Source organism: Molossus molossus, unplaced genomic scaffold (genome assembly GCF_014108415.1).
Source record: "Molossus molossus isolate mMolMol1 unplaced genomic scaffold, mMolMol1.p scaffold_m16_p_17, whole genome shotgun sequence".
Classification (NCBI taxonomy): Eukaryota; Metazoa; Chordata; class Mammalia; order Chiroptera; family Molossidae; genus Molossus; species Molossus molossus.
Genome location: NW_023425352.1, coordinates 1,218,641 through 1,233,910, shown reverse-complemented (window position 1 = coordinate 1,233,910; position 15,270 = coordinate 1,218,641). Strand labels below are relative to the sequence as shown.

The 15,270-nt window shown below is 64.2% G+C and overlaps 1 protein-coding gene across 1 annotated transcript in view; it reads right to left on the bottom strand.

Moving 5' to 3' along the window:
* Positions 1 to 13,500, bottom strand: part of TACC2 (transforming acidic coiled-coil containing protein 2) — a 121,695-nt gene extending 108,195 nt beyond the window's left edge. The window contains exon 1 of the mRNA XM_036265428.1: positions 12,220 to 13,500. Coding sequence (XP_036121321.1) covers positions 12,220 to 13,049 — 830 coding nt within the window. The 5' untranslated portion in view covers positions 13,050 to 13,500. The remainder of the gene's footprint in view (positions 1 to 12,219) is intronic.
* Positions 13,501 to 15,270: the final 1,770 nt, after the last annotated feature.

The following is a 15,270-nucleotide window of genomic DNA, read 5'->3' as shown; positions in this document are numbered from 1 at the left end:
GCCAGGGACGCGCCACCAGGCCCCAGGACCGGCGTCCGCGCAAGGCTGGCGTTCCTTCGGCCCTCACACTAACGCTGTGAGTGGCCCTTCACTGGTGAAGTCTGAGGACGTTGTCTTGTTTTGTTTTCTAGAAGGAGTTCGGGCTCCTGAGTCATCTCCCGAAGGGCGGTCCGTGCTGCAGGACACCCCTGAGCGACAGCCCAGCAGAGCGTGGTTGTGAGGCCGAGAGAAACCTGTGGGCGGGGCTCAGGCCTGCGAAAAATCCAGCCCTCACCCGCCCACGCAAAAATCAAATGTCAGCCTGAACCCAAAATACACGCAGGACGTGTGCGGGGGCAGCTTTCCACGTGACCGCTCAGCTGCGTCCGGAATCCGAGACCTGGCCTCGGGGGCTCTCTTGAGTGTGCACACCGGCCTGCGAAGCCAGTCTGACCGCGGCCACGCACAGCCCTGCCCTCTGACGCCGGCCACGCACAGCCCTGCCCTCTGACCCCGGCCACGCACAGCCCTGCCCTCTGACCCCGGCCACACACAGCCCTGCCCTCTGACCCCGGCCACGCACAGCCCTGCCCTCTGACCCCGGCCACACACAGCCCTGCCCTCTGACTACAGGGACGCACAGCCCTGCCCTCTGACCCCGGCCACACACAGCCCTGCCCTCTGACCCCGGCCACGCACAGCCCTGTCCGCTGACTACAGGGACGCACAGCCCTGCCCTCTGACCCTGGCCACGCACAGCCCTGCCCTCTGACTACAGGGACACACAGCCCTGCCCTCTGACCGCGGCCACGCACAGCCCTGTCCTCTGACCCCGGCCACGCACAGCCCTGTCCTCTGACTACAGGGACGCACAGCCCTGCCCTCTGACCCCGGCCACGCACAGCCCTGCCCTCTGACTACAGGGACACACAGCCCTGCCCTCTGACTACAGGGACGCACAGCCCTGCCCTCTAACCCCGGCCACGCACAGCCCTGCCCTCTGACCCCGGCCACGCACAGCCCTGCCCTCTGACCCCGGCCACGCACAGCCCTGCCCTCTGACCCAGGCCACGCACAGCCCTGCCCTCTGACTACAGGGACGCACAGTCCTGCCGGCTGTACGGTCTCCCTGGAAGGGAGTTGTCGTCTGTAAAAGGAGGGTGCTGAGCGTCCTGAGGGTCCTTCTGGTTCTGATAGTTCATGCTACCAGGCCCCCGAGAACCTGGAAGGGAGACGGTCTTCTCAGACTCAGGCAAATGCCTGCAACACTGGCAAGGCTGGAGAAGAGCATCTGGGGCACAGCCGCCGTGTCCCAGGGGCAGCCTGCAGGGCCCGGTCTCACGGGGCAGGTGGAGCTGTCTCATCTCCCAGACGTGCCACCCGCAGGCTGAGCCTTGTGTTCCACTTCCGGTCCCTTGCACCAGTGGTTCTCAAGCTTCGCTGCACAATAGGACTTTTACTTTATTTTATTTTTCAATCCTCACCCGAGGACATTTTTCTATTTATCTTCAGAGAGAGGGAGAAGGATGGAGGGAGAGAAAGAAAAACATCGACGTGAAAGGGACATATGAGTGGCTGCCACCCGCACGACCAACCAGGGCCGGGGACAAACTGCAACCGAGGTACGTGCCCTTAGCGGGAACCAAACCCGGGTCTCTCGGGACCGCAGGCTGATGCCCTAACCACTTAGCCACACTGACCAGCGCTGTAATAGAATTTTTAAAGTTGCCTGTGCCCAGGCGACACCCCGTGTCATTCCACCTGAGCCTCTGGGAGCCCCCAGCACCCGTATTTGGGAGCCCCTGGCACCCGTATTTTAAAGCCCCCGAGGGGATTTCAGCGTGTAGCCCCAGATCCTTGCAATGCGAAGGGCGCTAGCAGCTTCTGGGAGTCTGAGGGTCCGCGGGCTCCGCCCATTCGGACTCGACAGGTCTGGGGGAGGGGCCAGGTTCTGCCCATCCACCCGGTGCCCCAGTGGTGCAAGGCAGCTGCTCTAAGGAACCACAGCAGGGCAGCTTCGTCCAGCAGAGGCCACTGGGCAGTGTCTGAGGACATTTGTCATTGTCACAACTTGGGGGATGCCACTGGCGTCCAGTGTGGCTACACACCCTACTGTGTGGGGGACAGCCCTCCCCAGCAGCTGCCCCGCCCCCAGCGTCCAGGACGACAAGCCCTGCCGGGCACCTAGCGCAGGACCTTCCACAGGGGGCCCAAGTGGGGGGGGCGAGAATGAAGGATCTGTAGCCAGATGACTGGGCTGCGTTGTGGAACTGACCTGCACAGGAGGCTTCTACGCCTCGTTGGAGGGAACCGCCAAATAGACACGCCCTCCACCCGCAGGCCAGGACACCCTCATTCTGCAGACATCTGTCGAGGCCCCACTCTGCCGCCTGTGCCGCTGAGGAACAGGACCAGGTGTCCCCCCGCCCGCAGAGGGCCCCTCTCGGAGGTGACAGACAGGCTCCGAGCACTTGCCCTCGGCGGCCTGGGCTAGCACTTCCCACACACGGCACACGGAGCCCTCACCAGGTAGGTACCCGTTTTATGCCCCTTTCACAGATGAGGAAACTGAGGCCTCGAGCAATTACATACTTATTCCCAAGGACCTCGAGGGAATAAGTGACAGATCTGAACCCAGGTCTGTCCAGCTCAAAACACCCAAGGACTTCTGCAAAGGACGAAGCCTTGGGTGGCAAACCGGAGTGCACCTGCCTCCGTCCTGACGCGTGATCAGTTTACCGAAAGGGCTCTGGCTGCTGGGGGTGGGGGCTCTTGGGGAGCTGGGGGGCCTGTCCAGGCTCCTGAGCAAGAACATGGCTCTTGAGGGGCCGACAGTGGAAGGAGGGGCAAGGCGAGGGGTCCGCCGGGGACCAGCGCGCGCCAGGCCAGCATCTCCCAGCCCCGCGGAAGTTCCGCAGCCGTGAGAGTCCGGACCTGCCCCGCACACCCTTCTCCGCATCTTTGTACCGAAGGAAGGATCTGGAAGGGAAGGTGTGAAGTGCCCCCTATTAGACGGGGAGACGCTGTGGCTTTTCAGGGCTGCGAGAGAGAGAGAGAGAGAGAGAGAGAGAGCCGGACGCCCTCCCGCTCGGGCCAGGTAGGGTCCCCAAATGTGAAGCGCAAGGGGAGCTTCTGGGGGGAAAATGCCCCCCATGGGGGGCCATTTCTACAGAAAAACGACTCTCCTCTGAAGATAAATTTGAGCCGAATAAGAGCTATAAACACCGATCCAGCAGGAAGCCCGTGGTTTCTGTCAGCTGCTCGCCCTGCTCCTGCCGGAGGCCGGCCGGGGCTGAGCCTTGCCCAGCTGTCCGTGTCCTCCCCTGCGGACACGGCCCGACGGCTGGCACGGAAACCCGAGACGCACTGCGCCCTCCGAGCGCTCCCACAGACGCCCCAGCTAGATGATGGGGCTCAAGTTTCAGCACCCCCCCCCCGCCTCACGCTCGCTCTCATCTGAGACTGCCCTCCCCCAGCCTGCACACTCCCCAAACCGTGGAGAACTCGAGAATCTGCTCGTCCAGCCCCCCCGTAGTGTTTTCCTGTGGTCCCGCCGCGGCCGCGGTCGGCCACGAGCAAAGCAAAGCGGCCGGAGCACGGAGGCTGCTGGTCGACCCCGCAGACCAGGGGGGAGCAGGCCGCTTTCTCATACACGGCCCAAGGACACGGGCGCTTCAAACCACCACCGGCACCCCCCCCGAAAACAACCTATGGCATCCGTTTCCACCAGGCTCACCTGGGGCGCTGGCCGTGCACGGCCAAGGGGAGGCTTGTCCACTCACTGCAGGGCCAGTGGGCTTGCTGGACTGGGGCCTGGAAGAAATGCATTCAGACGACTCAGCCCGGTGTCCCCGAAAAGCTGCACGACCGTAAGGAAGTCACACGTCCTCTCTGGGCCTCAGGTTTGTCGTCTGTAAAATGAGGGTGCTGACCATCCTGAGGGTCCTTCTGGTTCCAATAGTTCATGCTCCCCGGCCCCAGAGCCCTGGGCGTCCTGCACAGGTGGCCGGGAAGGCCGTGGGGCCTGTGCGGAGACCGCGAGCCCAGGCCTGGTGTTCTCCTCGCCCCCACTCCTTCTGTCTCTGCCAGCTCTGGCCGTGCCCGTCTAAATACCAGCTGCTCAGTCTCTGGCCAGGAAGGGTCCCCTCCTCCAGAGGCTGCACTACAGTGTCCGGGTGGCAGGCAGGGCCAGACAACTTCCGACACGATGCCCTCCCTCTAGGGTTGCGCTTTGGGACGTCCAGCTGTCCTGCCAAAGCGGTCGGGGCCGTGTGTCCCATAAAATGCGCTCAGAGCTTGCATCCCGCTGGCGCGGCCCAGCTGGGCTCCCCCACACCGGCCCGCCCTCCCTCCCACAAATGTTAGGTTTCAGCCTCTTTGTGGCCGCTCTCGGCATGAGGTTAACCCCAGAGCCCCAGCTTCCCCGAGGAAGGAATGCGCTGCCCACGCGGGCTGGGCGGCTTGACCTTGGTCGATACAATATTGCAATCCTGAGGCCACCCCCGTGGGGAGCGGGGGGCGGGACAGGAGGCCGCTCCAGAGGGTGTGACTCCTTCCGAAGAACCCAGCCGGGGCTACTGCAAATGCGCTTCCAAGACCTTCCACAAGCCCGTGTCCACACGCAAGTGTCTGCCAGTAGCGGCCTCAGTAAGTGTCAGCCTCGCTCCAGGGACACAGCGGTGGTGGCGGTGTCCGCCGTGACAAGGGCAGCCACCCTGTTCCAACCCCTTGCCGTGCGCCTGGCCGGCACGGAGCTGCACGTTCACACACAGTGTTTGTGTGTAGTTGCCGTAGTAACTCCACGTGGCGGACCCTGGCCTGACACCAGCAAGGAGACAGGCTGGGGGGGAGGGGGGGGCTGAGCCGTTCACTGCAGGGGCAGGGGTGGTGGCACAGCTGGAGATTAGACCAGGCCACCGGCCTCCCAAGTCCCCGTTTTCTAGACAGGAAGCCTCCATCCAGGTCACCTGGTAGCGCTCGGGGTGCACTATTCAGCGGCCGGTGGAGTGACCCGGGCGCCACGCAGAGGCTTGGGTGCTCACATTCCTGAAGAAACAGGACCGTGACGGTCCCTTGGCCAGAGGCCGAGGCCTGCTCTCTGCTGAGATGGCCACCAACACGCGTCAAACATTTCTCGACAGAATTCGAATCACGACACCTGAGCCCTGACCCTGCCCTGCAGGGGGCCGAGGTCCAGGGAGGGACGGGAAGTCCGGCCCTCTGAGGAGACACAGTGAGTAGGCCAGACCCAGCGGGACACCTGGAGGGGGGGAGTGAGCCCTGGGCCAGCGCCAACAAACCACGGGCGCCGCTCAGCGGCAGCGCCTGCCCACTGCTGCCCACCCTCAGTGGACCCCACGCCTCCTTCCGGGCAGAAGTCTGTGCTCAGCGTCTCAAACGCCCGTCTCAGCTGCTGGCACCAGGAACCCCCTGGGGTTCCCCCCGGAGCACCCGCCTGGCGCACATTTGGTGGGTGACTGCGGAGGCTTCCCGGTGGAGATGCCTGCAGGACTCCCCGCAGCTCAGAGCCTTGTCCGTGGGCGCAGAGCCGACGGGCACCGGCTCAGTGATAGTCACAGCGGCCGGCTCCTGGAGGGGGCTTTGCGCGGGGGACCCTGTATCTTGCCTCCTCCAATCTCCTTTAAAGCCCTGGGGACAGCGGTGCCCTCACCCCTGACGAAGCTGAGGCTGCCAGCAGCTGTGTGACCCCCCGCATGGCCCCCGCCTGATCTCAGCCTCACATCCGGCCCCTCCCCTCTCGCCTGGAGCAGCTTTGGGGTTCTGCTCCCCTCCACCTGCGGGTGCTCCTGGCCTGAGAGCTCCAAGTCCCCCGGCCCTGCGGCCCCCTCGGCCCACCCTGCCCGCTCCAGGGCGCAGATGCACCCCTCCCCCGGATTCGTCTCCCCAAACACTCTCTGACTGCCAAAGGAGGGGACACCACAGCATCGGTAATCAGACCCGGCCCAGGGCCTTCCCTGGAAACAGAGACGCTGCCACAGTCTAGTCTGGATCAGGGGGCTGCTAAAATATTTAATGCGGAGGATTTCAGAGGCCCCGAGAAGAAAGGGGAGACCAGGATGCAGTTAGCTGGGGCCCGCTGACACCACACACCCCTTGGGGCTCCCCTCCTCACCTGCCAGTTTCTCAGGACGGCAAGAGGAAACCTCCTGTCCCGAGGGGAACCCAGGGCGGGAGGGGCACCCTGGTGGCCTGGCCACTGGGGATAAGTTTGTAGGCGGGTTCTAGATTCTGTGTGGCTGTTTGCAGCCTGGGGCTGGGGGTGGGGCTGGGGAGGGGTTGGGGAGGGGCTAGGTGGGCCTGGGGGAGGGCCTGGGGGTGGGGCTGGGGGAGGGACTAGGTGGGGCTGGGGGAGGGGCTGGAGGAGGGGCTGGGGTGGGGCTGGGGGAGGGGCTGGGATGGGGCTGGAGGAGGGGCTAGGTGGACCTGGGGGAAGGGCTGGGGTGGGGCTGGGGGAGGGGCTGGGATGGGGCTGGAGGAGGGGCTAGGTGGACCTGGGGGAAGGGCTGGGGTGGGGCTGGGGGAGGGGCTGGGGGTGGGGCTGGGGGAGGGCCTGGGATGGGGCTGGAGGAGGGGCTAGGTGGACCTGGGGGAGGGGCTGGGGTGGGGCTGGGGGAGGGGCTAGGTAGACCTGGGGGTGGGGCTGGGGTGGGGCTGGGGGAGGGGCTCCTTATTGCCTGCTGTGAGGTGGTTCTGGCTAAGTCAAGGCCTTGGGCTGGCCCATGGGGAACCTCCCTGGCTCCCTGCTGGGGAATGCCCCCTGCTGCCCAGTGCTGCTGGGCACTTGGTGGACATGCCCTGGTCTTGACCCCAGAGGCTCAGCTCCCGGGATCTCCCACTCGGGGCCCAGGGGCATGAGCAGGAGCCTTGATCTGGCTCCCTGGGCCCCCCCCAGGCACCCACCTGCCAGGCAGCACACGCAGAGCCTCCCACCTGCCGGTGACCACGAACCTCTCGTGTACAGGGAAGGAGCTGCCTTCCCGTTGGGCCTCCCCTTGCGGGAGCCACTCGCTCTGTGGGACCATTTCATTGCAGTGAATCCAAGTTCAATCAAGTTCACAGTCCAGTTCCTCAGTGGCCCTGAAAGTGACCCTGGCCTTCCGAGGAGCCTCGTTCCGGGTGCTCGGGGCCCCCTGCGGCCGTGGCTGCCGTGCCGGACGGCAGAGAAGCAGACCCGTCGCCGCGGAAGGCCCTCCTCTCGCGCCTGCCTGCTCTGCACCGGAGCCCGAAGCCCGCGGCGCCTGCGTGAGCACCTTCCTCCCTGCGAGCGGCCCGCTGAGCGGCCGTGAGGGCGGCACAGGGGCGAGGAGGAAGCGCTTTGGCCCGGAAGGAGGACACGTGGAAGGGCCAATAGCGGGCCCCTATTTTGTATCCGGCGCTGGAACTAAGGGCTCCTTTAATCCGAGGTCCTACCTACGGGTGCAAGAGCGGTTCCGCAGGGGATACCCCAGGTCACAGTGGGAACCTGAGGTCTGTCAACGTGGAGGCCAGTGCTTGGGCCTCGGTGGGGCTGAGACCTCCAGGGTCTTCTCCGCAGAGCCTGGCGGTTTGGGCAGCTGGACGGTCCCCAGGGCCGCTGGGGCAGCGAGGGGGATACGCCCTGGGGGCCATCAAGAGACCCCCCTTCTTCCCTCTTCTGAGCCCCAACTTTCCTTCCAGCTCAAGTAAAAAACGTGCATTTCTCGGAGGGGCTGCTGAAGCTGCCCGAAGGCAGACTCAGCGCAGCGCCCCCGCCAGCAGCTGTGAGGAAGGGACGCAGGGCCAGAGGCTGCCGCGCACACTCGCGTGGAAAGTCAGCGCCCTGCCGGAAGCTGGCCCTGGGGTCCAGACGCAGTGGGTGAGGCCACGGGCAGAGCCAGTGCTCAGATGCCCAGACGAGCCTCAGGCCAGGCAGTGCCCTCCCGTGGCCGGCGCCTGGGGCAGAGTCAGCCCGGCCTCGGGGGGCTGCCACCCCTGGTGTGGGTGCCCGTCAGCCAGCTTCCCGAAGCTCAGATTCGCCCCCGAGAAGATCGGTTTCAATTATGGGACACAAACCTCCAGAACATAAAGGCTTCATTTCCAAAGCTCCTTTGAGCTTCCCATTTGAGGTGCCCAAGGACGGAGGCGGGGGGTACAATACCCTGCGGTCCTGGGTACAGCCTCTGGCTCCCAAGCACCTGGGAACGTGTCACACGCCCCCGTGAGCAGAGCGGCTGGAAACGGGCCCTCAGCCAGTCCCATGTCCGCTCTCCCCACGGGGTCCGTGGCCACGTCCTCTGGGGCCTTGGGCATTTGCTCCTTTGGCTTAATTGCTGGATGATTTTGAGCCAATACATTTAAATGAGTAGTGACCGTTTTTATGAGGCACTTACACCGCGGGCACCGTGCTAGACGGCACTGTTGTTCCTCTCACGCCAGCCCTGACCGTCGCTCTCATTTTATAGACGTGGAAACCGGGGCGGGGAGGAGAGGTGCGTGTTCGGGGCAGCGCAGCCAGCAGGACGCCTCTGGGGCGGACAGGCCTGTCCTGCCGCCGGCCCCCACGTGGGAGGAGCCGCTCCGGGCACAGTGTGTCCGAGCTACGGCCCTGGAATGACCCAGCCTTTCACAGAAGAAAGTTTAAAATCACAGACGCCGTGTGACATGGACTCAGACCCCGACAGACCTCCAGGGACCAGGCTTTATCTGCGGCGAGAACCACGCTGGAATGTGTCTTTTCTTTGATTTGTGTGGCTGCAGCCAGCCCCAGAGCCTTATCCTTAACTGAAACACAGTGTCACCGCCGGCAATTTGAGGAGGAGGAGGAGGAGAGAAGGGAGAAGCGGAGACCGAGGGAAGTCAGCGTGGGAGGAAGGGGACGAGAGGGCCAGTTGGTCTCAGGTCCCACCAGGGCTCCCTGGGCTGGACGCCAGCGACTCCCCGCCGTGCTCCCTCCGCCCCTCCCTCAACTTTTCAACCCGACTCCCTGCCTGAGCTGGCCCCGGTCTACACAAAGACCCTCCGCATCTGGGAATCATTCCATCCTCTCAAAATGCACTGATAATTGAAAAGAAGACTTTTCCAACCGTTTTCCCAAATGGGAAAGAAAAACCCCCTTTAAATAAATATTCAGCAAAGAAACAGCTCAGCGATGCCCACGATGGACCAAAACTACACGTCTGACCGCCAGCGGGGTGGAAGCCAAGGGCCAGATTCCAGGCTTCCATCCACACAGAAGAGTCGAACGGACCCTAAGTCAAAACCAATCCAAGCCCCTTCTGTCGTGGAGTCTACGACTCGAGCAAGGCTGTCTATGGGTCCCAGACTTCCACAGGGCTGGGGGGCAGGGGGGCACGGTGTGCAGACATCCTCTGCTGAGCCACCTGTCAACCCCTGCTTCCCAGAGCGGGGTGCCCACGTGCCCCTCGAGTGCGTGGCGGTGGCTGCAGGCGGACAAAGCCACAGAATACCCGTGGCACATCACCCGACAGCTGGGAGTACACAGTAAACATCTGTGCCCCCGCACCCACACATGCACGAGACAGTTATCGAACGACCCATCACCAAAAAAGAAAAGTCACAGTTTTAGACACCGAATCGGGTCTGCGGTGTCGGCTCTGTTCAGGTCTGCAGAAACTTCCAGATTCCAGAGCCGACAGAAGCACGTCCCCCGATAACTAGCAAGAGGGGAAGTTTGCTTTTGATGTGCTCTGCTTGTCTCGTGGCAACTCAAAATATTATTTTTCTGTTGAAGTTCTGTGCACTACAACACACCATAAAAGATACACATGAGGCTTTACAGTAAAACGCAATCTCGAAAGCGTTTAGCTTGAAACAGATCCCCGGGGGCTACATAGGAAGAAGAAATTTATTCCCGCAGCCATTAAGCTGCAGCATCAGAGACTTTGGTACTCACAGTTCAGGTGACCAGGCTGGACCCGCAGCCTCAGGGGAGCAGCCTCCGCTGCCCGAGATTACAGCGGCTGTCAGCTCACTGCCCAGGGAAAGCCCACCCCGCAGAACTGAAACACTAAACCCAACGGCCAAGCCCCAGAGCCCGCGGGCATTGCCCTCGAATAGATGATCTCAGACCTCGAGATGGCTTGATGAGGCAGGCACAGAAACGCCTACTCTACAGATGGGCAAACTGAGGTCATGCACACAACCAGGAGGGGAAGGAGCCAGGGGGGAATCTGGAGCCCTGCACGAATCCATCAGCACCCAGCTCCTGGCAGGGGGCCCCCCAGCTTCCCCCAGACGCTACCCGATGCCACCTCGACGGGAAGTGCCAGCTGCTCCCAGGTTACACCTTGGCCCCGCACAGGTCTGTCTCTCTTTTCCTTCATACGTTTCTATAGCTTACAAATTCTTCCATCTTCATTCAGACGTTATAATTCTAAAATTCAAAGGGCTTAAACACAGCCATGAAATAGTTCTTGAACTTCTGTGTGTTTGGCCGTTTCTCCAAGAAGGTGGTAGAACACCCAGGAACGCTGAGGAAGGAGCTACGATGTCACCTGTGGGGCGGGAGAGTCTCCCAGTGAGATGGGTTCCTGCACTCTACTGGGACGTCGAACCCCACACCACAAGGCTGCGGCGTCTGTCTGAGCGGCGTGCCTGCGCCTCTCGCTGCACCCCGGGAAGCGGCCCTGCCCACAGCAGAGGCAGCAGGGTGTCGGCAACGCCCAGGCTCAGGAAAAGGGGCGCACAGATTCCTTCAGCATGTGCACACGTGAGCCAAATCACTGATGAAATGCCAGCAGCTGTTTGGGGGATACACTGGCCAGGTACATGTGCTAGTGAAGTGCAACCCCACCCTGCTCACTCGGGCATCAAGCACGGGCACACACATATGCACACATGCACACGTGTGCATGCATATACACACATGTGCGCTGCACACACCTGCACATGAGTGTGCACATGCACACACGCACGTGCACACACACACACACACACGTGTGCACACAGTGCCAGAACAGCCAGAGGTCTAAGGACGCTGCCATGCCTGTTCCCAGTGTGTCTGTCCACAATCTCTCCATGTCCCCAAAGGATGAAGCTCCCAAGCGGGGAGCCCTGCAGGTGTGAGCTTCTGGGGCTCAGTTGCGTCTGTCATTGTCCCCTCCAGTCTCCAGCTCTCCGTGGGTGTGGCTGCTACTGGTGATCAGAGATTCAGTCAATGCCGAGCCCGTCTGCCTCCCAAGGGAGTGAACTAGACTGTGGTGTCCGGGGCTCCAGGGGTGGAGAGTTGAGGTGTGATGTCTAAGGGGGGCAGGGCTTGTTGGGGGGGACAATGTTCTAAAACGGACTGTCATGATGGCTGCACACTGTGATCACACAACGCCTCTGACTTGTGCACTGTGAGCGAATCGCATGGTACGGGGGTCACATCTCCGTAAAACTGGCTTTTTTCCCAAAGAAAGTAATAAGCTCGGACATGAAAGCGGCTCATTCAGTCTCTCACGACAGCGGACATTCAGTGGTCTCAGCCCTTCTTCACCCGTGTGGAGAACGGGGGCGGCCCCCGGCTTTGTCCGGTGTCGGGGCCCAGGCATAGCGGGGCACCCTTCGCGAGACGCGCAGTGTTCGCGACCGTGGTTCTGCGGAGGCTGATTCCTGTCCGCTGGCCTCCCTGCCCCTCTGGCACTCCCGGCCTCGGCGCAAAGGACCTGCGCCGCGCCACCCGGACCCCCTTCTGGGGAACCCGCCCTGAGGGGCATGGGCCAGGCCCCAGACTCTTTCTGGGTCGATGTTAAGACAGCAGTAGGAGGTAAGAAGGGCCGTTCTATTTGTGTCCTATGGAAAAGCCCGGATCCCATTTCAGGTGTAAATGACCATATGCAAACTCCCTAGGAAAAAATAGTTTCAGGCCACCAGTGGGTTTGAGATGCTTTTGGGTCATTGAGGCCTCTCTGCACAAGTACATTCAGATTCAAAAGCGGACATTATCTGAACCCCAGAGACACATATGCTCGGCCATAACCTAGCCCCTCCCCTCCCCCCGCCGTGCGCTGCCAGCCAGCCACAGGCCCAGGCTTCGGGCCCGTTTCCGCAGGACGCGGAGACACGGGTGGAAAGGCACCGACATGCCCACCGCCACCCCGCCTCCGCCGGACGCTCACACGTTCACCCCTCAGCGCGTCCTGAGTGAGCTACGGAAACAGCTTCCCGACAACCGCCCCTCCGTGGGACTGACGCACAGAGAGCAGGGCGAGGCCACTGTGGAAGCTGACCCCCTCCCGTGGGACTCCCTCTGCTCCCTACCTCTCAGCAGGGGGCGCTCCTGGAGCCAGGTCAGGGTCCCGCCTTTCTTCAGATGCTGCAGACGAGGAGACACCAGCCTTCCTGTCCCCAGCAGGACTGGGAAGCTGAGGCTGGGGTTGGGGTTCTGCTGGGGTGTCCCCACACCGGGCACCCGCAGCCTCCACGCCCGGGTCCCCGCAGCTCCCCGGCGGAACGGAGGCAGGAGCTGCTCCAGGGAACATTCTCGTTGCACCCATCTCCGGCAGGTCGCTGGGCGCCTGTGCCCGGGTCTCGGCGGCGCCCACAGTGCCCTCTGCTTCCCTGGCGGCTCCTGCCTCTGAGCTGGGCTCCCGGGGAGCGGCCACCTCTGCTGCCAGCTCAGGGGTGCACTGGCTGCCTGGCGCACTTTGTTTTTCCGGGGTCCCAGCAGCACCCCCTGGCCCCCTCTCCCCGCTGCCTGTGTCGGGGACGCAGGGCTCACTGCTGGGCTCGGCCAGGATCAGAGCTTCCCCACGGGGAGAAGGTGCCGCCTGGGCAGAGCTGGACCCCGGCGTGGTGCCCGGACCCCCTGCGGGAGCCCAGCTCTGGGCTCCATCTGCTCGGGGTTGGCTGGCAGGGGGGGCCTGGAGCTGTTTTCCAGAAGGAATTCTGTCCTCTTGAGCTGAGTCCCCTTCCCTGCGGCTCTGGGGGGCCACCTTCGCGTCAGCGGCGCTCCCCACAGGAGTCTCTGCAGGAGCGGCTGGTGCAGAAGGACCCGGGGCTGATTCCTGGCGGCCACTTCCGGGGGCCTGGTCTCCGCAGCCTGGCCCGGCCTGTCCGACCTCCTCTGGCTTCTGGGGGGCACCGGTCATTCCCTTCTCCGCACGGGCACCTGGCACGTCCTGCTCTGCACCCGGCCCTGCCAGCCCCAGCAGCTTCCCTGGAGCGGGGTCCTGGGGGCCCCGAGGGGAAGACTCGGCCTCAACACCCAGCGCTTGCCCCTTCTTCTCGGAGTCCCCTGGGGGTCCAGCAGGAGGGGCGGGGAGAGGGGCTGCCGGCGTCCCCTCTGGGAGCTTCTCCAGGTCCTTGCCCCCCACACTCCTGCCAGCGCCTGCCTTTTCTCCGGGTGCGCGCTGGGGCCGGTCGGCGGTCAGGGTCCCGAGCACGGATTTCTCAAAGATCTTGGTGATATGCTCCCTGAAGTCAGGGAACCCGGCGGTCTTGCCGGTCGGCCTGGAGCTCGCGTCCACACCACCCAGTGGGCCCTTCCTCGGGTCCTGGGGAGGTTCTGCCACGCTCTGCCCGCCCCTGTCCGGGTCCCCCTCCTGGGCGGGGCGTGCAGGAATCTCAGGGGGCCGGCTGCCTGCGCCAGGAGCCCCTGCCGCTTCCCCCTGGCCTGTCGTCCATTCACCACTGGCCGGAAGCGGCTTGCTGTCCAGGTAGGGCACGGAGTCCACAGGCCCTGCCGAGGCCCCGGCCGCGGGGCTTCCGCTGCTGGCTTGCACCGCAGAGGTGTCCCCACCGGCAGCTCCTGGTGGCGAGAGGGAGCCAAGGGGGCCAGCCGCCGGCTCCCTGGAGGCGGCGTCTTCCAAGGCAAGCAGGGGCTCCCCTGTGGGCCTGGGAATCTCACCCAGACCTCTGGGACCCTCTCCAGCCCCTTTCCTGGCAGCACCATCAATGTGCAGGTAAGGGGTGTCAGGAGCAGCTTCTTCTGGTGGCCCAGGGGGCAGGAGCCCCTTTGGGCCGGGGACAGCCGGGGCTGCAGGAACGTCAGCGATGCTCCCCGGAATCCCACGCGGCTCTCCAGCTGGTAGCGAGGCACCCTCGCCGCTGGCCGAGGGCTGCCCAGTGTGGCCAGCTTCCCCGGGGGCCGGGGTACAAGTCTGCTCCCCGGGGTGGGGGCGCTCCTCCGCCTGAAGGCAGCCCCCACTCAAAGGACCTTCTCCTGGCTGCTCTGGAGCCCGCTGCACCCCCAGGTCTCCCGTGTCCACGTACCCACCCGCCTCAGCAGCCCCACCTGCCGCACCTCGCTCCTCGGCCCACGGGGAGCTTCCAGGAAGCTTCTGGGCCTCCGTGTCCGAGGTGGCGGGGTGCGCCATGTCCTTCTGCGGGGCCAGCTCTGGCGGCTGCTCGCCTTCCTGGGTTTCATCACCTGCCGCCCTCGCTGGGGCATCCCGAGTGGGTGTGATGCTGGGGCCGGCGGGCACCAGGGCGGGCACCGAGGCCGGCGGGCACAGAGCCGGGTCCTGGAGAGCTCCTGAGTCAGGCCCTGCTGTGTTCCCACTTGCCTCCTGCGTCCTGCCCAAGCCCGGGACCGGGAGCCAAGCGTCAGCTGCTTCGGAAACACCTGGGTCGCCCAGACATGCCTCTTCTCGCCGGCTGCCGGCCTCCAGGGCACCCGCCAGCTCCTGCTGGGACTCGCTCGGCCCCTGCCCCGCCGGGCCCTCCTCTGCGCTCCAGCGACCTGCCAGGGGGGCGTCCTGCGGGGCGTGTGCTGCAGGGAGCCAGGCCCTGGAGGGCTGGCTGTCACTGCACACGGGGCTCCCTGGGGCTGTGTCCCTGGGAGCGGGACTCGGCGTGGGGGGCAGACTGCCTCTGGGGAGCTCGCCCTGCAGTTCTGCTCTGGAAGCCCGCTCCCCTCCCCCATGAGAGGACAAGCTCACATCTTCCCGAAGTTCCACGGGTGCCTGGGTTTGGGGAGAATCCGCCCCTGGACCCTTAATGCGTGGGTCGCCTGGAGACGTCTCGTCGTCATTTGCACACGGCTGAGCCTCCTCCCTGAGCATGTCAGAGACGGGCCCGGCTGGGTCTGCCTGGATGGGCTGGAGATGGTGCTCCGGTGACCCCGAGGGCCCCTCAGGTGCAGCTGCTCCTGCTCGGTGCCCTGGGCAGGGCGGGGCTCCCTGCCGCTCTCCCTCCGGCTTGAGCGCCGGGAGCCCACAGTCCATGGCCGAGCTCCCCCGCTTGGGGGCATGTGTCCCATCAGCCTGGACTGCCTGTCCTACTGCTTCACGCTGCAGCCCACAGGGTGGGGGCGATGTCAGCCAGCCCCCCGCCTCACAGCTGCCGGGCTTCTGTGTGGACGGCCGGCTC